At 36.8% G+C, this 21,749-nt stretch overlaps 4 protein-coding genes across 5 annotated transcripts; all 4 read right to left on the bottom strand.

Annotated features, from left to right (window-relative positions):
* Nucleotides 1-3,115: 3,115 nt before the first annotated feature.
* LOC112168247 (probable pyridoxal 5'-phosphate synthase subunit PDX1) lies at nucleotides 3,116-4,431 on the bottom strand. Its single transcript, XM_024305367.2, has one exon. It carries the CDS (start codon nucleotides 4,310-4,312, stop codon nucleotides 3,374-3,376), a length of 939 nt encoding a protein of 312 aa, XP_024161135.1. The 5' UTR covers nucleotides 4,313-4,431; the 3' UTR covers nucleotides 3,116-3,373.
* A 6,321-nt stretch (nucleotides 4,432-10,752) lies between these two features.
* LOC112166262 (protein O-glucosyltransferase 1) lies at nucleotides 10,753-13,636 on the bottom strand. The gene is made up of 6 exons (XM_024303055.2): nucleotides 13,471-13,636; nucleotides 12,790-13,385; nucleotides 12,312-12,501; nucleotides 12,146-12,210; nucleotides 11,405-11,615; nucleotides 10,753-11,301 (listed from the first exon to the last, which is right to left on the bottom strand). The coding sequence occupies exons 1-6, from the start codon at nucleotides 13,567-13,569 to the stop codon at nucleotides 10,948-10,950; spliced, it is 1,515 nt and encodes a 504-aa protein (XP_024158823.1). The 5' UTR covers nucleotides 13,570-13,636; the 3' UTR covers nucleotides 10,753-10,947.
* A 775-nt stretch (nucleotides 13,637-14,411) lies between these two features.
* LOC112168183 (E3 ubiquitin-protein ligase APD2) lies at nucleotides 14,412-17,943 on the bottom strand. The gene is made up of 10 exons (XM_024305300.2): nucleotides 17,545-17,943; nucleotides 16,995-17,101; nucleotides 16,748-16,873; nucleotides 16,528-16,624; nucleotides 16,022-16,096; nucleotides 15,851-15,933; nucleotides 15,616-15,762; nucleotides 15,398-15,470; nucleotides 14,957-15,305; nucleotides 14,412-14,738 (listed from the first exon to the last, which is right to left on the bottom strand). Exons 1-10 carry the CDS (start codon nucleotides 17,789-17,791, stop codon nucleotides 14,663-14,665), a joined length of 1,380 nt encoding a protein of 459 aa, XP_024161068.1. The 5' UTR covers nucleotides 17,792-17,943; the 3' UTR covers nucleotides 14,412-14,662.
* Nucleotides 17,944-18,118: 175 nt separating this feature from the next.
* On the bottom strand, nucleotides 18,119-21,120 carry LOC112164075 (pentatricopeptide repeat-containing protein At1g12300, mitochondrial). 2 transcript variants are annotated; one of them, XM_040506398.1, is made up of 3 exons: nucleotides 20,594-21,120; nucleotides 18,657-20,494; nucleotides 18,119-18,150 (listed from the first exon to the last, which is right to left on the bottom strand). In XM_040506398.1, the coding sequence occupies exons 1-2, from the start codon at nucleotides 20,634-20,636 to the stop codon at nucleotides 19,428-19,430; spliced, it is 1,110 nt and encodes a 369-aa protein (XP_040362332.1). In that variant the 5' UTR covers nucleotides 20,637-21,120; the 3' UTR covers nucleotides 18,119-18,150; nucleotides 18,657-19,427. The 2 variants fall into 2 exon arrangements, with proteins under 2 accessions (XP_040362332.1, XP_024156083.1); XM_024300315.2 differs by having other exon boundaries at nucleotides 18,657-21,120.
* Nucleotides 21,121-21,749: the final 629 nt, after the last annotated feature.

Here is a 21,749-nt window from a genome sequence, read left to right as displayed (position 1 = left end):
TTAGAATTTTTGCGAAGATGTTTCTAGGGCTCCATTGCATGCGGTCGAGGTAGAAGTCTTGTATAAGTGTTTAGCCATTACCATACCCGAAGAGAAGATGTTTCTGGAGTGTTAGAACCAATCAGCATATGCATGTACAAACAATATATAATGCGAATATATATAAACAAATATATAACAACAATTAAACGAAATTAAAATCAATTATATTATAATAGAAATTAAATTTGCTAACTTGATCAGATAGAGGTCTGCAATGCAATGACCTAAGACAGAAATTCGCCTCCACTTGTACTGTAGTTTTCAGACGTCTATCTAGAGGATACAACTATCTGGTCAAGTTCTTGCACAAGAACTTAACCCTGACGAATTTTATTTTATGTTTCTCTCAGAAACGATTTAGGAGGAAGAAGAAGAAGAGGATTTTTAGATGGATGAATGACGACCCAAAGTTGTCCATATATAGAGGTTAACACGAACAGTTGTGTCGGTGGTTGGCGTGTGCACGACAGCTCGGGGTAGAAATTTATTATAAATGTATGGCCACTACCATTATACGCAGACTAAATGTACTTAATATTCTACCTACTACATAGAATAGAATATTAATGGAACACTACAGTGCTACACTGGCATTTGCTAATTACATGGGAAAGCCAGATGTAAATGCATTTCATAGTTGAATGGTGAATCAACTCACGTTCTTGAATCTTTTATTTTCTTCTACTTGCAAACTAGGAATAGGCCTCACATTTTGATGATAAGACATACCTAGGCTATGACCTCAATTCATGATTACTGAAAGTCCGAAGAGATTACGGCCTAGAACTAGACTAATTTGGGCCAAATGCATAAAGGAAAATACTTGCATCTGAACTGGTATCTACAAGCTCATCCAAACTCTCTAGTGTGGACCAATAAAAAACTGACACATATATTTCTATTTAAAATACATTTTATTTTATAAAATTTCAAAATTTACTTGACAAAGCAGTCAAAGCTATTAATGCTCACGTGCATACTCTCATGCTTCCTATCATCTTCTTCAACGGTTTCTTCGATCTTTTGATATTTTCTTTGCAAAAATTACATATTGATCACAAATTTAGTGGAAAATCTTATCAACCCCGTGATCTTCAATTTCGTCTTTTTTTGTTTTTTTTTCTTGGATTGTTTCTTTTTAGAATCCTAAAATGTGGAGAGTTTTGTTGTTTAGGTTTTCATATTTTCGATTCCTGCTTTTTTTCTTTTTTTCTTTTTTTCTTTTTTCCCATAGACTATAGTTAATAATTCCACATCCATATTATTCTCAAAAAAAAAAAAAAAAATTCCACATCCATAATTTCATATGAATTGAATACCATTGTTCATAGGTCTGCTATGCAATCCATTTTTTTTTCCTTCAAAAATTCAGAAATTTGTAGTATCGATCTCTTGGGTTCTAAATTTCCTGTCAATTTTAACAACTCCTGAGATCATGCATGTTCAAAAAAACTCCTAAGAATCATGACATAATTGGTTACTTCTGTTTCAACTGGTTCCATGGCCAATAACTTTTGCAGAGTAAAGTTGGAATTGAAGGAGGGAGGCTGTTGAAGAGCACATGGTCCCTTGAATAATTTAGATTTTTTGCAAATTTTATATATTAAATAATATATGTCAGCGCCTGACTGATCCATGCCAGAGAATTTGGATGAGCTTGACTAGTTCGGATGCAAGTATTTTTCCATACATAAACACAACCTAAGTCCAGGATTCTGCAAAAATTTACCAGATTGAACCATGATTCTTGCTTCAAGGTATAGACTGTTTTCACCATTATATTTAGTATATATGCTTACAGTTAGACCTGTAAAATGGCCAGCCCTAAGATATGATGACCCAAGTACTGTCCAGTCTCAGATTTTGTAGCCCTAAGTGTTAAATAGGTAGGGCATGATCGGCTCTTTCACAAATATGAGAAGTCCAGGCCCTGCCTATAGGTCGATAAAGTACCGGTCAATAAATCCTACCCGTAGTCCACTCTATATTTGGCTAGTGATTTGTGAAACAATACTAACTTCTATTAAAAATAATTTGATTAAGTGGAAAATCAAATTCAATTTTAAATCTTTTCAAATGCACCTATTAAATAAAAAATTAATAATCAACTTATTTGTGTCGGGAGAAAGTTTATTTAACTAAAAAGGGACGTGCAGATCACTTACTAGTTATTACAATAACTTAAAACATCTATGCAAATACGAGGTTAGGCTGTGATGACTTATTACAAATATGTACGAGGCGAAGAAGAGAGCCCTGCAATCGAGCTGAAAAAACCAGGTGTAGTCTCAATGCAGACTAATATTGCGTGCAAGTCAGAAAACCAAAACATGGAAGGTTCCTAAACCAAACACTCAGATTCCACAATGAGTTCGAGGGGCAAGTCTAATCTAGGTCTTAACTAGGACTACCAAAAGGATCATTTCGAAGCAGATTGTGGTATCTAAAAGAAGCAGACATCTAAACTTTGAAGTAATGCTTCCCTTCTGCTAACTAACGATGAGATTATGAAACGAATATCTATTACATGTCAATGCCATTTCTATTAACAGGTCAGATACCAAACAATTTATCCATTCCGATACTCAAACAAGGATGTTCTCATATAACATGCCACTAAAAGATGCTGCATTAGGTCCACGAGCTAACAACATTAGGAAAGATTTGAAGCCTCAGTACGTTTAAAGTCTTGTATAAGCTAACAACAAGCAATCTTCTACAGCTTACTTGGCTACGATTATGGACCGGTTACAAGTTAAGGCTAGTTATTAAACTTCGTATTGTGCCCAGCTAGCTCAGTGGTTAATTGGTTATCAGTAATCCTAACTACTCATGGAATAAGCCTAAAAGTGCATCAATTCACCTTTACGAGCTAATATTGGAAAAGCCAAACCATTTATTACTCAAAACACTCACGAATATGTTCCACGAAGAACATGAATGTACACCGCCATATATGTCCCCGATTGATCTTTCAAACCTGAAGCTTACATTCCCACACGTCAAGTCCTAAACTTCCGAATCTTTAATAATGAGCATTCCTAATCATTCATCCGCATTCATACACAAGATCTTGCTTCTTGTTTGCAATTCCATCCGATTAATCATGTATCTCTTTTGCAAAAAAGCTATAAGACAAATAATCAAGTTCAAAACTCAATTGACAATGGTTTCTAACAGTACTCTCTCGCCTCAACTACATCTACAGGAACCAAAGAGAAACCCAGAAATAAATCCAAAAACAAATCACAAAACGAAATTTGTATCTATTGGCAAACTCAAATTCTTAAATCTAATTGTTTCAGCCCTTTGGGCCTTTCAACTCGATCACTTACTCAGACCTATAAGCATACCTCTCCACGTTGTTGTCACTGAGATTAATCCCCACCATGGCCTCCCCCAATCCGCAGCTCACCTCCGCCAGCACCTCCGGGTCACTATAATGCGTCGCCGCCTGCACAATCGCCCTGGCCCGCCGCGCTGGCTCCCCACTCTTGAAAACTCCCGACCCCACAAACACCCCATCACACCCCAACTGCATCATCAGCGCCGCGTCCGCCGGCGTCGCCACCCCTCCGGCGGCAAAGTGCACCACCGGCAGCCTCCCCATCTGCTTCGTCTGCATGACCATGTCGTACGGCGCCGCGATCTTCTTGGCAAACGTGAAGACCTCGTCGTCGTCCATGTTCCGCAAGACACGGACCTCGCCCATGACCGACCGGACATGTCTCACTGCCTCGACGATGTTGCCGGTGCCGGCCTCGCCTTTGGTCCGGATCATGGCGGCGCCTTCCCGGATGCGGCGGAGGGCCTCGCCGAGGTTGCGGCAGCCGCAGACGAAAGGGACCTGGAAGTCGTGCTTGTTGATGTGGTTGTCGTCGTCGGCGACGGTCAGGACCTCTGACTCGTCGACGTAGTCGACTCCGATGGCCTCGAGGATCTGTGCCTCGGCGAAGTGGCCGATGCGGCACTTGGCCATGACGGGGATGGTGACGGAGCGTTTGATCTCTTTGATGAGTTGAGGGTCGGACATGCGGGCGACGCCGCCGTGGGAGCGGATATCGGCGGGGACGCGCTCGAGGGCCATGACGGCGCAGGCGCCGGCTTCCTCGGCGATGCGGGCCTGGGCGGGGGTGACGACGTCCATGATGACGCCGCCGCGGAGCATTTGGGCGAGGCCCACTTTGACGGGGTAGGAGGACTTCTTGGCGCTGCCGGTCTCGTAGATGGCGCCCTTGCCGTACACGGTGACGACTCCGCTGTCGGCCATTTTTTGGAGGTGATCGGAATAAAAGAGCGAGCGAGAAATGACGAAGAGGAAGAAGGAGGTGGGTGTGAATGCAGAGAAAATAATGTTATTATGTGAATGGGCAGAAATGGCTACATAATTAAATCTCCAAAATGGAGAGTCATAGTTTCCAATCTCTATTTTTGGCAACCATGATTTCCTCTTTACAATTTTTGGATTTTCTGTTAGGATTTTGTTTAGAATTATTTTTTTGCAATATCTATTGATTTTGATTAATTGTAAAAATATGTTGCATGGTTAAGTGATTATGAGATCTAATCCCAGTAACTAATGTTTGTAATTCAGGGGATAATTTGATGGACCAAGAATATCTAATCATCTATATAGGATAGTTTTACGTACGGTATATCAAGTAAACTTATTAGCTGGTAGACTTAATTCAATACAAAAGTATTCTCTCAAAAAAAATATAGAATAGTTTTACGTATGGTATATCAAGTAAACTTATTAGCTGGTAGACTTAATTCAATACAAAAGTATTCTCTTAAAAAAAATATAGGATAGTTTTACGTACGGTATATCAAGTAAACTTATTAGCTGGTAGACTTAATTCAATACAAAAGTATTCTCTCAAAAAAAAAAAAAAAAAACTCAATACAAAAGTAAATTAGTTTGATAGGGAAGTTGAGTAATTTCATACTAGTCTACTAATTAATAGAGTCAGTCTACATCTGAACCAAAATAATTTACGTAATGTATCGCAGACGAACCCCACGTCCCCACCTACGTATTATGTATATGTGTTTGGTGAATTGTGTATTTATTAATTGATTTTTTGTTAAGTAAATTTAATTAGTAAATTTTTGTGTATAAGTTATTTTGTCAGTGAGTTGTGCCTTGTTAGTTGGTCACATGTTTAGAGCTGACCGACATCATAGGATGTATGAGATTTTATAAAAGAGTAGTTCTATTCATACCTCTTGAATTGCTATTTGGACCCCCTCTCTTAATTTAAACCATTGAACTTCTTATTTTGCCCTTGTATGCATATTACATTTTACATCTGCATACGATCAAACTCCCACGCCATTCACCATTCATTATCAATTTACCGGTTAATTTCTTTGATGCAGTAGGAGCTGAAGAATCAATTCTCACCTTCAATGACAACGAGGATGGTTAATTCTTAATTGATAGATAGAAGAGCTCAATTTATTCTACTGCAGCCTACCACCCAGACAAAAGAAAAATAAAGCAAGAGAGAAATATTAAGCCACACGAGCAAACTATTTCTTCAAGGCTAAAGCTCAAACTTCTTTAATCACACAAAGTCACCCTCAGATGCCAAGTTTTCCCAGTTCCTCTCATGATTAGCGAAGGTCAATTAAGCACCAAAAGCCTATAACTTTATATGCAAGCTTCAATAAGAAGAAAATAATAAATTTCTTCCGCTGAGTTTGAAATCTCATAAAGAATGGTATTTAGCAACCGATCAACTTCCACCTTTCAATGAAAAATTAAGTTTCAAAAAGAGAATGGGAAGAGAAGGAAGATTGTTGTGGTGTGCCTCTTCCATTAGTCTTCAGTTTTTTTTTTTGTTAGAGAGGGAGATAATGGGAATTAAATTTTTATAAAAATTAAGAGAGGTCTAAAAAGTAAATTAGGAAGTTTGAATAGAACCACCCTTTATAAAATAAATAGAAAGATAAATGATAATTTAGGAGCACTTTCAAAGTTCTTAAATAGTTACACTTGGATCAATTCCGGAATTTTCTCTCAAAGAGAGACTTTTATTATTGGACTGAGTTATATATAGTTTGCGACAGATTGTCAGATTATCTATTATTCGTTTTGTTCTTAATTAGCACATTAAAGTAGTTCAATGGAGAAGTAAGCGAGATATGTGAGACAAAAAAAGAGATTAAAGGAATAGTTTTTGGAACAGAAAAACTAATGAATGGTGAAGGACTGCAAGTGCCTTGATAGATATATTCGCATTTCCGTGCAACAACATTTGACAAGCTGGTGGGTTCACAAATCAATGAATCATTAACGAAAATGTCACGCAGTGGTTTGTCCTTAAAGGAGAGGATAATATTAATTATATAAGGCAATGCATCATGCATGCATCATCTTACGAAAAACTTCTACCGTCCATTATAATGGTATACCACGCGGTAGTCTTGATTGATATTATTGATCCGTATTACATGTGTTTGTTCATGATTAGTTTATTTAATTTTTTTTATCAACCCATAGTGTCCTTTAAATTCAAATAATATTATTGATTTGAATCACCACATGACAATACTCACGTGGTTATTCAGGCTTCATTCAATTGTTTTTAGCCCTTTTCCATTATTACATGTTATTCTAGTATTCTTTTTCGAAAGTTTGAAATTTCAGCTTCTAAAATTTTGGTACTATAGACTTACGAAAATTTTGATAAATATCGAAATATATTGGAAACTTAACATTTATTTTGAAATATTTTGAATATTGTTCAAATATCGGGGATACATCTACAGTATTTTGATATATCAATACATCAAGTAAACTATGTTTGATATAAAAGTAGACTGGCTAGATATAAAAGTAGATTAATTCAAGATCAAGTCAAACTAATATGTAGACTACTCTATCTCTGCATCAAATCTAATCTACTTAATGCATTAGTACGTTGATATACTGTAGAACTTTATCAAATATCGATAAGATTAAGTTGTGAAAATTAACGTAATTTTGAAGAAATTAAACATTGACTTAAACATCAAATGTTGTGTCTCGATGCAGCAAAACTTATTTAAATAATATAAATAACTGACGTGAGGCTGAACCTCTCAGTTAGGCTGAGTTCCAAACCCCCTTTTCAAAAAAAAAAAAAAATTGTGCACACTATAAAATTTTAAGTATGCACCTTACGTAATTGTGACTAATGCTTGGTGTGACTACGTACACATACTAATGACTATTGAGTATTATTTGTCACACCATCACAACTATAACAATATACCAATTAAGATTTAAGCACAACAAAAATTATAAACTCTAGGCAACTCATCTATCCAAATTTAGACATCAATTGTGACTACACATACTCGTGAGTCGTGACTAATGAGTATTATTTGTAACACCATTAATTACACACAATTTTATGCGTATAATTTTATCTGAAATATTAGAAATAAACTAATTATCAAGTCAATTATTATGTAATTAATATATTTTTATTTATTTTATAAAAATAAGCGACGTTGCGAAAATCGAGACAAATTGACATAATATTGGTGCAAATGGAAGTTTTCAACAAAAAGACGAAAGTGACGATGCAGTCAACTATGGTCAAAGCCAACAAATAGAACAAGAAAAAAAAAATAAGAGGAAGAAAGAAATAAACTGAGGAGATATGGCTGTTTGATTAATTGATGATTAATTAATCAAATTAGTAAGCCAATGCATGGCTTGGTTAGTTGGCGCACGTGTTGATTATTCAAATGAATTCCAAAAGGCCTTCTTGCTTTATTAACCTTCAGCCACGCCTCTTCTCTTACCTTTCCCTCTCTTGACCGGTGAAAAGATGACACGTGGCAACCTTATTCTCTTCATTTTGGCCATTCGATTGCAACCTTGGGTCATTTGCATTGTCGTTGTATAGAATAATTTCCACATATTATGCTCTTTTTATCTTTGAGAAAGAGGAGACACAGCAGCCGCACCACAAAACTAAGGCAGCCCTTTGGGCTGCTCTCTTCCCCATTATTCTCCACTATTTTCCATATTTTCTTTAGTTTTATTTTAGGTATTTGAATGATTACTCACCCAAAGCTTCAAGGATTTACAAGATTCAAGACTTGGGTAATTGTGGGAGTTGTAATTCAAAGATAGTCATGCTAGCTTTCTAGCTATTTGTGGCTACCCTTGTTTTCTCCTAAACTTCTATACTCTTTTCTCTTTGAATTTTGTAATATTGATATCTATGATTATAGGTTGTGAGTAATTTCCTTGTTGGGGGTTAGAGTTGTGTGCCCTAACCCAAATTTTGTGTAAAAGATGTTTAATTTAATGTAATGATGCAATTTTCATATGATGGATGCTTAAATCTATTTTTGTTGGGTTAAAATGCATGTCTAGGAGTCTAATCAACTCTAGGGTATATATTTTGAGTATGTCTAGGACGGAGTTAGAGGCTTGACCCCCTCTAATTCCTAAGATAGAAACCCTCAATTTCGTATTCGAGGAGTTATAAGTATAGTGATTTACACCCGTTGCGTGCTTGTGCGGACGGGTCGCTTAGTAGTCTAATTCCTCGATCTCTAGGCCTCTTGATGTGAATTAGAGACCCTTGAATCGGCTCTCATTCATGTCAAGTGACTTCCTACGGCCCTTGAATCCCTTGAATCGGAGTAGGAACATCATGAAAGGGAATTTTGGTCCTTGAGCCTTGAACCGCCTTGGATACGATTACCGCCAGAGTAGGAATTTGCATCTACATTATATTAGCTTCCGACACATAGAATTTGGGTGAAGGAATCTTCCTAGCACGCGACATTCTCATTATATTGTTTACACTACTTTTATTAATTTCTTTACATTTTTATTAATTACTTTACATTTCATTACATTTTGTTAATCTAAAATCATCTCTCAAAATATTGAACTCCGACTCATTGTAAATAGCTCTTCGTTTTGATTAGGCTCAAAGCAACTAATTAACCATCACAACTATAACAATATACCAATTAAGCACAACAAAAATTATAATTCTAGGCAACTCATCTATCCAAATCGTATGTAGCATATATAATTCTTATCATTTGATAAATTTTATATGATGCGATCCAAATAATGAAATTCTTAGTATTGGAGTTAAATTCCAATTTATTCTTGGTTGCTAAGAGGAGACAGCGTTCAGACATGATCTCCTGACACGGATTAATCTCTGGGCCTAAAAATCCTTTGAGGGACCATGTGATCTCGATAAAAAAAAAATTGTAAAATTATATTTTTCATCATTTAAAAGTTTCAGTAAACATTACAAACATTATCCGAATAGACCGCGTGTAAGAAACTTTACATGTATCGCGACTAAAACAAAGAATTCTGAACATGACAAAAGCATAATTTGCTACCAATGCTTGGTTGAATGAATTATCAGTCTTTTTACTAATTGCAAAAAGAAATAACCAAGTGCAACATAACCTTGGCCCTCCAACCACCATACCTAGCTTTCATTTACAGTCCAGCATTTGTTGTGATATCTGAATATTGGTATCATTGAGATTGTGAATTGAACACAAAAAATGATAGGAGTAGTTGTGCACCATAGAGACAATTGGAGGAAGATGACTTATCAATTTGCTTTAGGAATATTTTTAAGACAAAATTATCATATTCAGATTTAAGCTCGGTAGTTCACACTCATACTTTTTAATTTCAGACCAGTGATGCTTAGGATTTTTAATTTTAGATATATAATTAAGTAATTACTGGTCTGAATTCCATCCTCTATTTAATCAGGTGAACTATGATTTTATCAACAATCTTTGTTATTATCAGACACATTCTCTCTTTTGATCTTTGTCTATTTTCCGGTCTCTTCCAACATCTCTAACATTTTATCAACATAAGCATTACAATATATTAGTGAGAAGAACCACTACAACCAAAATACTAATTTATAAAAGATGAGATTTGAGCATAAAATGTGCCACTTTTTCCATGCTGCTTAAGTGATCACCTAAATGAGTTTTTTAACAATTATATGCATACGGTACCACTTCTATTGAGAACTTAAACATGTAGTTGCTATGTTAACAACATTATGAATGTAAAATCTGACATGCCACATGCATTGCAGAACGATTTAACAGCGGAAGTATGTGACTAAAAGCAAGATTAGTGTGGTATTGAATCGTAGTTGGTCATATTTGACATATAGAAACGCAGATTATAACTTGCATAGAGATGTCACACTGAACATGGTTTGCCAGCAAAAAACAGAACTGTAATCCATACATGAATCCATGGAAAATTGCAAACTGCAAAAAGCTTTTACCATTTCTCTTTTTATTCCATCACAAGGTCAAACCGTTTGAAGAACAAAAGGATACATGCCTTATGCCTACTTACAGTGCAAAGCATTAGTGCAAACTGTTAAGAAGAAAAGCGATCAAGGGAAATTACGCAGCATAATGTGTAGAGATGCAACACTCAACTCTCATTCCTGGTAGGCTGTACACTAGAGCATCAGTAAGGTAATGTCCTCTTTACCAAAACGATGTTGGTACGAGTTGTAAAAGAATTTTCTTTGTACAATTTCGGGCCAATACGGTGCATCACTCCACCATATTGCCAAGCAACATGATAAGTGTATTGCTCTCCCAATTTGGCGTCCTTTATTATAGTCTTATGACATGCTCGAATGGAACTGCTATTCAATATTACAGAAGTAAAATGGAGAAAGCAGCAGCTATTTTTCTTGGCAACTATTGTTATTTTCATTAGCTGTTTTCTTCAAAATATCTATTGGTATTAACATCTTTTGTTCAGACGTGTATCTTAATTTCGTATTATGTTGTACGCATACATACAAAATTACTTCAGGGCAATCTAAGACTAACCCCCAGCTAACAAAACTAAAAGGCCAAAACCTTTAACTATGGCAATGGCCCAGGTATCTCATTTACAAGATTCATATCCTCCACAGTCTGAAATACATCTTTCTTTTCTTTCTTCCATTTCTTGATGAGATTACTATCAGGAGGCTGGAGAGTGCATGGGGTGGCGGGAACAGAGTTTTCCCTTGTCTTTTCAAGATATTCCCTCTGTTTCGAGTCATCAGCAAGACAAAGCACAGAATCTGCACATACTTCCATGGCATTACGTGGAGGGACTGGCTTGAAGTCCTGCAACTTTGAGTACTTGGTGATGAGATGAAACATGTAATCATAGACTCGATCCATGTTTAGGTTTTCCATATACTGCTGCCCTCTTCTTCCTATTGCCTGAGCCTGTTCATTCACATTTACGAGAGGAATATTATAGTCAAGATCACGTTGTTTTCATGAAAAAGACTGAAGTTCACAGAAAAACTTCTTAATAAGTGAAGCGAACCTCAGCTAGGTGTCCATGACCCCAGTCAACAGCAGATTTTATGGAAGGACATATTGCATTAGGAGAGATGGGCCAATAGTTAACCTTGGGAAAGAGGCCGCGGCTGAAGAAATCCTCATATTCTGGTGTTATTACTAATGCCAGAGAACCGCATGATAAGATATATTTCAAACTTACAGACCAAGCATAGCCTTCAGCATAGATCTTATACCTACAAATGGGGCAAAGAAATAATTTATGAGCTGCAGGATTAGAATCGCATGCCAAATTTCATTTAGACAATAATAGATCAGTAGAATACAGCTATAAGTGGAATAGTGGGTACATAACAATTATTCATCAATCAAGAATAAAGAGGAAACAATTTCATGGATGGTTGCAATAAGTCAGTAGCCCAGGTTTAGACTTCTGTTAAATAAAAGAACAAATGCAATAGTGTGTGTGTCAAAACTCGAGTTCTGTCTTAAGGTTAAGAGGCTGCCACCACATGGGGGTTATAAACGGGAAACAGCATCATTTTCTTTGATAGTCTGATACAGAAAAACTGGACGAGAAAGACAAAAAAAATAAAAAATAAAAAAGATTGCAAAAGACTGTGAAGTAGAATCAACAGTCGAACAATGTGACAATCTATTATACTGTTAACTGACAAGCTGCATCTTCTTAACTAACCGATCAACCAATCCAATGAGATGTATGATGAACTGATGAGAGGTCATTACCAAAAGAAGCTGTACTTACCGATGATTGCACTGCTTAGATAGTTCGGACTGCTTGAAACCAGCCTTTGCTTCCTCATCCCAATCCTATAAAGTAAATATTAACAGATAATGTCAGGTCTGGACTTAAGGAATATCACTTCCACAATTAAATATGAAAGAAATTGACATTGTAATTTCAACTCAACCTGACGCATTATCTGCGCTCTATACGTCTTTGAATCATTACAGTTGAGTAACTCTTCACGAACATGGGATCCAACATCTGGATTTCCTTTCCAATATGCCAAAAGCTCCTTCTTTCTCCAAGTCGTTTCCTGACCACCCAGTTTGATAGCCTGGAACTCCTCAGTCCACGGCTCTATATTTGTTTCTGGCCTATGCATAATCATAAACTATAATGAGAATCAAAAATAAAATCATCACCAGGCATTTGTTGCCCAGATAAATGACAACTTCACCTCAACTATATACATCAATAATCACCAGGCTATAGGTACCAAGTCGGTCTCAAATTTGGGACAGGCTTGAAATTAACACAATCATACATTAAAGTTATATGAATGAACAAACATCACTGTTCCTAATGCATACGAAGCATAATTACGACCAATGAGCTAAGATTATACCGTAACTAAGAAGACAAGAGAGACTGATGATTCTTACCATCCCCAGAAAGACCAATCAGGAAATGGGATATCAAAGTGGTCGTCATTGGTGCAATACCGGAGCAGCGGCAAAGGCTTTGCGACATGCTCGGTCTTCTTAATGCTAGGCTTGTCCATGCAATCAAACATAAAATCCACATCAGGAACCCTCCCAGGGTACCTCTTAAGCATCTGCAACAACCCCCAAATCGTAAACATAGCCCGGCTCTGCACACAAGCGTAGTACAAGTCCACATACAACTTCCCTTGAGATATCACCACTCGGAAAGCAGCGTATCTCTTTGCCTCCTCAACATGAGCCTTAGAAATCTTGGTCTTGGCCCACGGCTCCAGATCCTGGTGAATCCACCGGAAAAACTCCGGGCATTTCGGGGCTTTGGCAACGGAAGTAGCAGAACGTCGATGCTCTTCTTCTTCCTCCGTGTCGTTGCCTTGGTTTCTGTAGCGGCAGGCGAGGTAGGAGCACTGGAGGAGCTTGTAGGCCCGGCTGGGGAGCGCGTCGTGGTTGAAGGTCTTGGGCTTGAAGAGGTGCCACGGCGTCGGCTCTAGGTTGTGGCCGGCGACTGTCCTGGTCTGAGTGGCGAAATCGTTCACCTGTTCGACAAAATGTCTAAATGAAACTAGTAATGATCAAATCACTACAGCGAAAACTAACGGCCGTTTTCGTTTGCATTGTTACCTTATAGAGCATGAACAGAAGAGAGAGACAGCACAAGCCGATGACGGAGGGGAGAATGTAACTCGGCGATCGAGCGGTGGTTCTCGGAGAGATTCGCATGACGATGATGATGAAGAAGAGGGTGACGAGTTTTGTTGCAGCATTTGGGGCTGTAAAAATTGTTTTTGGTGACTCTGTAAATTTGTAAGTGGGGGTAATTTTTGGCGCTGAGGTTTTGATACCGCGTTGGGTCCCACGCGCACGAGTGAGCGCCACGTGTGGGGATGTGGAAGCACCTGACACGTGATTGGATTCCACTAATCTCGGGTGTAAGACATAGGTCCACTGCTTTTTGACCCTACGAGACCTTTCTATTTTGGGGAAACGTTATCAACCTCCACAAAAGTAATTTCTTATTCATTTTCACCACTAAAGTAGAACAAAAACAAAAAGATATTATCTTCTTATGCTTTATTTTTCACCAAAAAGAGAAAATCATGCTTTATGATAAAATTCTCCTTTAACTTGATCTAAGGTTGATATCTGCAATAGTGACATTGTGCCGATCAAAAATCTTGGCGTACATGTTTTGAGGAAATATACGGTTTTGTATTGATAATAATACACTCTCTTTATCGTCAAATCTAGAATTTTGTATTATGTTATACAATTACAGGTAAAGTTTTTTTATTTTTTTTTTATTTTTTTTTTAAGGTGAAGTTATGCTTTCTGAATTTAACAATAATCATGGTTGCTTGATCCATATGAAACTCAAGAAGGGGGCAAGAGAGCGAGCATATGGGTGGATTAATAAAGCTACGTTCCCAGAGCTAAAGTAAATAGGGACGAAACTTCCTAATCATATGCAGAAAGTGCTAATGCCACTCTTTAATGGAGTAGCAAGTCTCCAATAAAATGGCTCAAAAGAACAATGATACAAAACTAGTGTTATCATTTTCTGATTGAGTGAGAAGAGATTGTAGACTTTTGAATTGTACAAATATCAATTTCAGTTTATAAACAATTACATCTGTGATTACATTTTCAAACTCAAGCTACAATGATACAGATAAAAACCCCAAAACTCAGATCAATAGAAAAGAAACTGCAAAATGTTCACAGCCTTCACAAAAGCTCCATCTAAAAACCAAAGCTCATGAATTGTACACAAAAAAGTAAGGACAAAGCTCACATATTTACACAGCTCAAAGCCTCAAACTGAAAAAATCTTCCTCACTTTCTTCATCTTCATACGACAAATAGGACAAGTTCCAGCCTCTTCAGAAGTCCTGCACCATAAATCCACTTAGAATCAACCCTTCTCTCAAGCAGCAGAAGTTACAGTGGTTTGATATCAACAAGAATTCGACACAAAAATGAAGTTATAAACATCTAACATATGATGGTGGTAATTTATTAGCAAATCAATGGAATAATGTGTCCTCTAAACCAAGTCATTATATCCAGAATTTCAATTTGCGGTATATAGTGATGAAGATTTATATACCTTGTTCCACAAGTAAAACAGGTAGCACAGTGTCCACATGGAAGAAAGAAGCAGTCTCTCGGCCCATCAAAGCAAATAACACAAAGACGCTGAGTATTGTTGTCGTTCCTTTCATTTATCGACTTTCCTTCAACGGAACTCACTCCAAGGAACTCTTCCAAATCCTCTTCATCATTTGAAATACACTCATAAGATGAACCCCAACTCAAAGCATCATCATCTTTGGGTAAAAGCAACGGGGTTCGTACAGGTGATGCCTCCCTTGCTTGAAAATCTGTTCTATCCTCACCAGCATTTTGGAAAATGTTACAAAATCTAAAGACCATTAACAGGAGCACAGTCATCACACCTAGATGCAAAGATACAGGAAGATGTCAATCAACCACTTCTTTTTTTCCTACAATTGTGTGTGTGAAGGATATGTAGGCAAACAAAAGTAACCTGATCCAAGAAAATAGATGACCCATCGAGGTCCATATGACAGTTTGACATACCAGTCATCCTCCCGAATACCCTAAAAGAATTCAGATATGAAGATCAAATACTTATGATATGAATTCAAAGAACATTCTATCATGAAAAGTAATGGAAGCTGTCATGATGGCCTAAATTAGACAAAAGGAAAAGGAAACAAGCACATGAGGGAATCCGTTCTTTACCTCTTCAGGACCTGGAGAAGTTAAGACAGCAAAAGTTGCCCCTAAGAGGGAAAGCTTTAAGCTACAGTATTGATTATGTATGGAGCACCTGTAATACGCCTGGGCCGTGTTATAAAGAGTGGACTTTATGTTGAATTCCAACTCTACCTGTGTAATACAGCAAACTGGAAGTGTTAAAAATATTTGTAAACGACTTTATGGCTATACAGGACATATCAAATACACAATTATTTACCTCAACATCCTCAGGGTTCAAGTTCCCTACTGCAATATAATAATTCGAAGACTCTGAAATTACCTGTTGGATCTTACCACTTCCTGTGAAAAAAAGAAAGAAACAGTTACTTTAAGTCTAATTAGTATTAAAAGGGAGAACGTAAAGAACATCTAGGGTGTCAAATCTCACCATAAATTATATTCCAAGACAATGTTGCATTACCATATGATGGATCCTCTATCCATTCAACCAGGCTTTCTCTACCTGAAGGTAATACAAAAGTTAATACATGAACTAAATTTGAGTCTGATTATAGATTTTCAGTATATGACAGGCAGAACGATAAGCCTATAACTTTAAGGGAAACACTAAACCTACAGAGTCAATAACTACAAGAAAAAGCTGTTTGTAACTGCAGGCTTTCAAGCAAGAGATGAAGCAGGTCCAAGCATCGAAGAAGTTCCAAAAGGTCAATGATTGGTTACTTATATCAATGTAAAGAATCATTGCAGATATATTTCTCACTTCAACACTAGCTATTGGCATAGGCCATAGTTAATACAGAACACCATTCCAATTCTTCAACTATTTGATTTTGACATTGATACTGCTAAGTTTAGACAATCACAGACAATGGACTCCAACAAAAAGGCTAACAAAACTTCTCAATTTGAAGATTCAAAGTTGGGAATTACCTTCTGCAATTACAAGTGTTAAAGGCGAGGAACTTGAAGGTTTGACATGGTAATATATATCTATTCTAGACCCTTTGTTTAGAAAGTAAATCCATTCCTGTTACAAGAAAGAAATGTGATTCATGTCATAAATCAAGACACATGACAGAATAATTTCAGTGATATGAGAGGAGAAAAAAGAAAAGAAATAAGAAATTGAGATATTGTATGGAAGACTTGCCTTGTGATAAGTAGGGTGCACAAGTGTATGATGTGTTTCAGTCCAAGCTGTTTCAACATCCAGAGGAGGAGGTGTGTGGAATCCATATAAAATTGACCCAGGTTTTGTACCCTGAAGTTCCTGTGCCTGTTTATACACAAAGTTAGTTTAGTGCACAATTAACAGCTGCAGCAGAAAGAAAAAGCAAGAAAAAATGAGTAGATGACAGATCAAATGAGAACTACTAAAATGAAATCAGGCAAATCACCTTAATGGTCTGAACAAAGAATGGATTAGTTCGTATGAGACGTGAGCAATTCGGGCCCAGTTGTAAATCAGCGGATCCAAAGAAACCAAGAATCAAAGTCATGGATGCTGCAGGTGAGGAACATCAAAACCCGAAATAATCCAAACAAACCAAGTCACATGGACACTCAAGTCATTAGCAAAACTGAGTTCATTATGTAACAACAAAACAATAATCATGAAACAATGGGACATGAAAAAAAAATTTAGGCTTTTCTTGGCTGCTAGCATTATGCAGGAAAAACCCAATCCAGCAAAAATTGAAAATTGGTAGTTTCAGACCCACTATATAAAACAAGCAAATCCAACCTTTCCTCAAATTCACACAACACAACCAAAAATTGATTGGATAAGTCAAGATTTTCATAATTTGTAACATTCAATTAAGAAACATGGAAATAACTGACATGGAAACCGAGATAAAGTGTACATTTCATTTCTTAAATTAAGAAACATGAGAATTAAGCAATGAACAACTGGTACAAGTAAATAGTGAGTATTAGGAAACTGACCAAAGAACCAAAAGGTGACGAGCACAATAAAGCCAGACCAAAGATCGTCCTTCATGTCAAATGCTGCTACATCAGCTATCAATACATTGACACGGTAAGAGAAAGCCCTAGTTGAACTTCTCTGCTCTGGTTGCTGCTCTGTTTGTTCTTGGGCCTGTGAGGTAGATGATGAAGAAGAAGAAGAAGAAGACGAAGAAGAAGAAGGAACGGATTCATGGTGGCTACGATCTGTTTCTGGGTCTTCCATTGTGGATAAAGATTCAAAATTGGAATGTAATTGCTGAATATAAACAATGCATGACAAACAAAGAAATGAAAAATATTGAACAAAGTAATATTCTACATGGGAAAAAGACTAGTTCTTTATGTATCTCTCAAACTTTTACTTTGGGGATTGTATTGGGAATGAGCAGCCATTGAAGTTGAAAAGGCGGTTGCGAAGAAGCTTTGACACATACCAAGAAGTCAAGTCTCCATCATTTCTGGTATAGTTTCTTCTTCAGGGGAATGGTAGTTGGGTAGTGACGGTTAGTTGGTTTATCCTGTTTGTCTTTGCTGTGCTTTATGGATGTTGGTCTTGTGGCCCCTCAAACTGTTCTGTCTGTCCTGTTTATCAAATGCTGCTAGTCAATGAGTTTGAGTGATGATGTTGATGGTGATTTCGCTGGTCAACGATTTCAAGAGCCCTAGATGAGTTAAAATGACTGGAATCTGAAAAGTGAACACAGTAATATTGAAAGGGCCCTTATGAAAAAGATATCAAAATTTTTTGAATCATTTTTGGAAGCTTGCAATGATACTCTATTTTCTTTTTTCTTTTTAGGGGTCATAAACTCATAATTCTGAGTCTCTGATGCTGTATTGCTCTTCAGAAATTCTGGAAAAGAAAAAGTATGGTACTATGAATAAATGAAGTTAAAGTGTATACAAAGTATCAAAACAAGCTTAAATCCGAGTAAAAAAAAAAGTATCAAACATGAATACATAATTTGTACAGAAAATTTTAGTAGCAAACAGTAACGTAACCATAAAGGCATAAACTTATCACATTTTGAAATGTTCGAGATGAGACTGGGAAGGCTCATTTATAGATAAATGGCCAAATGGGTTACCAGGTTTCTGTCAGAACCTCACTGCAGCATGGATAACTCTGTAACTAACTCAAATCACTTGCTCATCCAACTCAGTACTGTTACTTTCCAGTTCCGGTTCAATGATTCACCGAGGTTCTTCTACTTAAATAAGGCATCTTTTACTCGCTGAGAAATGCTTTTGCGCCCAGTAAATCATAAATAATTAAATGACAAATAAAATTATAGAGGATGAGCGATGGTATGTAACTGAGCTCCCAATGTGAATATACATGACAGATATCATAATACGGTAAATATGTTTTTTAGTATAATATCCAGGTAAACCACCAAAGCCAGAGAAAATTCTAAAATTACATTATTCAGACCAAAAAGAACAAACAAAAGAAAATGAAAATACATCCTACTATTCAAAATTTCTATGACTACTGCAGTACTGCTACATCCAAGATAAAGATCACCATAAACACAATGTACAACAATCAATTAGCTTATTTCCCAAATAGGTCAAATCTACATATTGATAAATCATATCAAGTAGTGAGTAGCACCATATAACTAGCAGTTTATCAATCTAGCTGGAATTAGTCAATATCATTGAAAGTTCCAAGATATATAGATGAGGTTATGACAATGCTAAAAGTGCTATCTGATACAGGAAATGGCATTGGGCATTCAAATGATGAATTAATAAATAACGTACGCAGTAGATCCAAGGTTGTCAAAATGCAGAAGTCTCATGTTTCCTACTCATACTAGAAAGTTCTGTTTCAAACAATCAAATCAAGTTTATCATGAATCTTTTAACAACAGCAACAAAGCAGGATCTACTATATCCTTAGACAATAAACCAATTATCAATTCCATAGTTGATGCATCTGCAGAGAAACCCTTCTCAACCATTTCTTGAATTAGTCCCATAGCCCATGATGTCTCATTGTTATTGATCAACCCTCGGATAATTGTGTTATATGTCCAGCCATTAGGAGAACAGCCTTTCTTTTCCATTCCTCTAAGCAGATCTTCTGCTTCACGTAATAAGCATCCTTTACAAAATCCATAAATCATAATATTGTATGTCCTCACATTAGGCTGAACTACTTTTGATGACAAACCAGAGAAGACCTCTGTTGCAGAATCCATTTTCCCAGCTTTGCACAAACCTTCAATGATAATATTGTAAGCTACAATATCTAGTTCCAACTTGCTGCCTTCTCTCTCTCTAAGCAATTCTAGTGCTGTAGAAAGTTGTTGGTTATTACACAGGCCATCAAGTATAATATTATAAGTTTGAAGATCTGGAAGTTGGCCGCGACCTTGCATCTCAGACAACAAATTTTCTGCCTCTTGTATTCTCCCTGCTTTGTAAAAACCATCGATAAGAGTGTTATAAGTAATGGTATCGGGAACAAGTTCCATTGGAAGCCTTTCCTGAAAAACCTTATTGGCCTCATCAATCTTTTTGTGCTTACAATACCCGTTTATCAATATGTTACAACTCCGAACATTAACCATGGAGCCCTTGCTAACCATTAGATCAAAAACATTTTTTGCCTCCTCCATCTCTTCTCGCAAACAGTAACCAACCATAAGGGAACTGTATGTAATAGTGTCAGGTTCAGTTCCTCTTTGAATCATCATCTCAACCACACTTTTGGCTTCTACGACCATACCCTCCTTACAAAGTGCATCAACCAAGACATTGAAGGTGGAGATTTGATTGAAAGGGATAACCGAAGAAGGCAGAGGACGCTTTTGAAGCATTTCATCGAACACCTTCACGGCATCCTCAACATTACTCACTCTTGGCTTGAACTCCTGTAAGGGAGGTTTTCTCACAAGCCTCTCTAAATGGGTTTCTGTAGGTGTGGTTGGGTTTGAGGAATGAGAATGAAACAAAGCCATGAAATTGTAGATGGAAGCAACACGAGCAGTAGAGCGAAGGGAAGAAAGTATACCTCTAGTGCTGTTGACGCTGCAATACGACATTCTGCGCGTCATCGTCAGACTCGATTCAACAAGTGCTTTGTTGGGAAGAACAATGCTGAAACCTCTAACTGATTTCCTAGACGAGTGAGAGCTTTGCCAATCCAACAAAAACCGCTGCTCGCTTTGAGCGTTGTTTCGTTATGTTTTGATGGAACAAAAACTGCTATTTTTTGGTAGAAGACTAATCATCATATAACTGAAGGAGGTCCAAATACCATCAGGCATCAGAGTATGAGTAGAATCACTGTATTTGAAATCCTGTCTACGATTTAACCCACACGAGTTTATCAGTGAAAATTTATTTTCCCATTTTGAGATAAAGTGACATATGCAGAGATCAAATGGTTAATCTTGGTGAGTTGGTCATATCATATGATATTAGTCTATCTACCGATTAAAGATATGTCATCAACAGAAATGAAAATTACAAAATATGTCATTCTATCCCTACAAACCAACGTCGACACCAAGACTGACCCCAAGCCAAACCCAAAACAATGAAAACATATCTCCAGTAAATTTGTCAATTATTTCTTTCGACTGCCGATTTATTAGTGCCTCTGCGCAAGCACCGTTTGGTTTCCGATGGAGCATATGTGTCACATTTGCCAAAAGGAGGTGTTGGAGGGGTTATAATAAACTGTGAAGGGCAGTTTCAACTTTCACGCAGCGTTCTTACAACATTAGGGCTGTAAATAGGTTCGATACAGCGCATGTTCAACTCGTATTCAGTTCGATTTTAGCTCGTTCGGCTCATATTTGTAAGATAAATGAGCCGAACTTGAGCTCAATATTAAGCTAGACAAAAAAACAAGCTGAGCTTGAACAATGATATATTTGGCTCGTCTAACTCGTGAGTAGCTCGTTTTTTCATGAGTAGCTTGAGATTGTTAAAGCTCGACTCGATCATGAAAATTTATAGTATAAATAAAAATATAATTTTTCTAATCTCAAATTTTTAATTCTTTTTATTACCTTTATTTCAATTAGAAGACAATCTGAGAATTTAAGTAAAATCATCTCAAAAAAAAAAAAAAAAGAGAATTTAAGTAAAATATATTTCAATAAAGTCAAATTTGGATTATTATTTTAAATTTTCTTTCTTCCTTTTTTATTTTTTAAATT

This window comes from Rosa chinensis, chromosome 5 (assembly GCF_002994745.2).
Source record: "Rosa chinensis cultivar Old Blush chromosome 5, RchiOBHm-V2, whole genome shotgun sequence".
Classification (NCBI taxonomy): domain Eukaryota; kingdom Viridiplantae; phylum Streptophyta; class Magnoliopsida; order Rosales; family Rosaceae; genus Rosa; species Rosa chinensis.
This window is presented reverse-complemented; position numbering and strand designations above follow the sequence as displayed.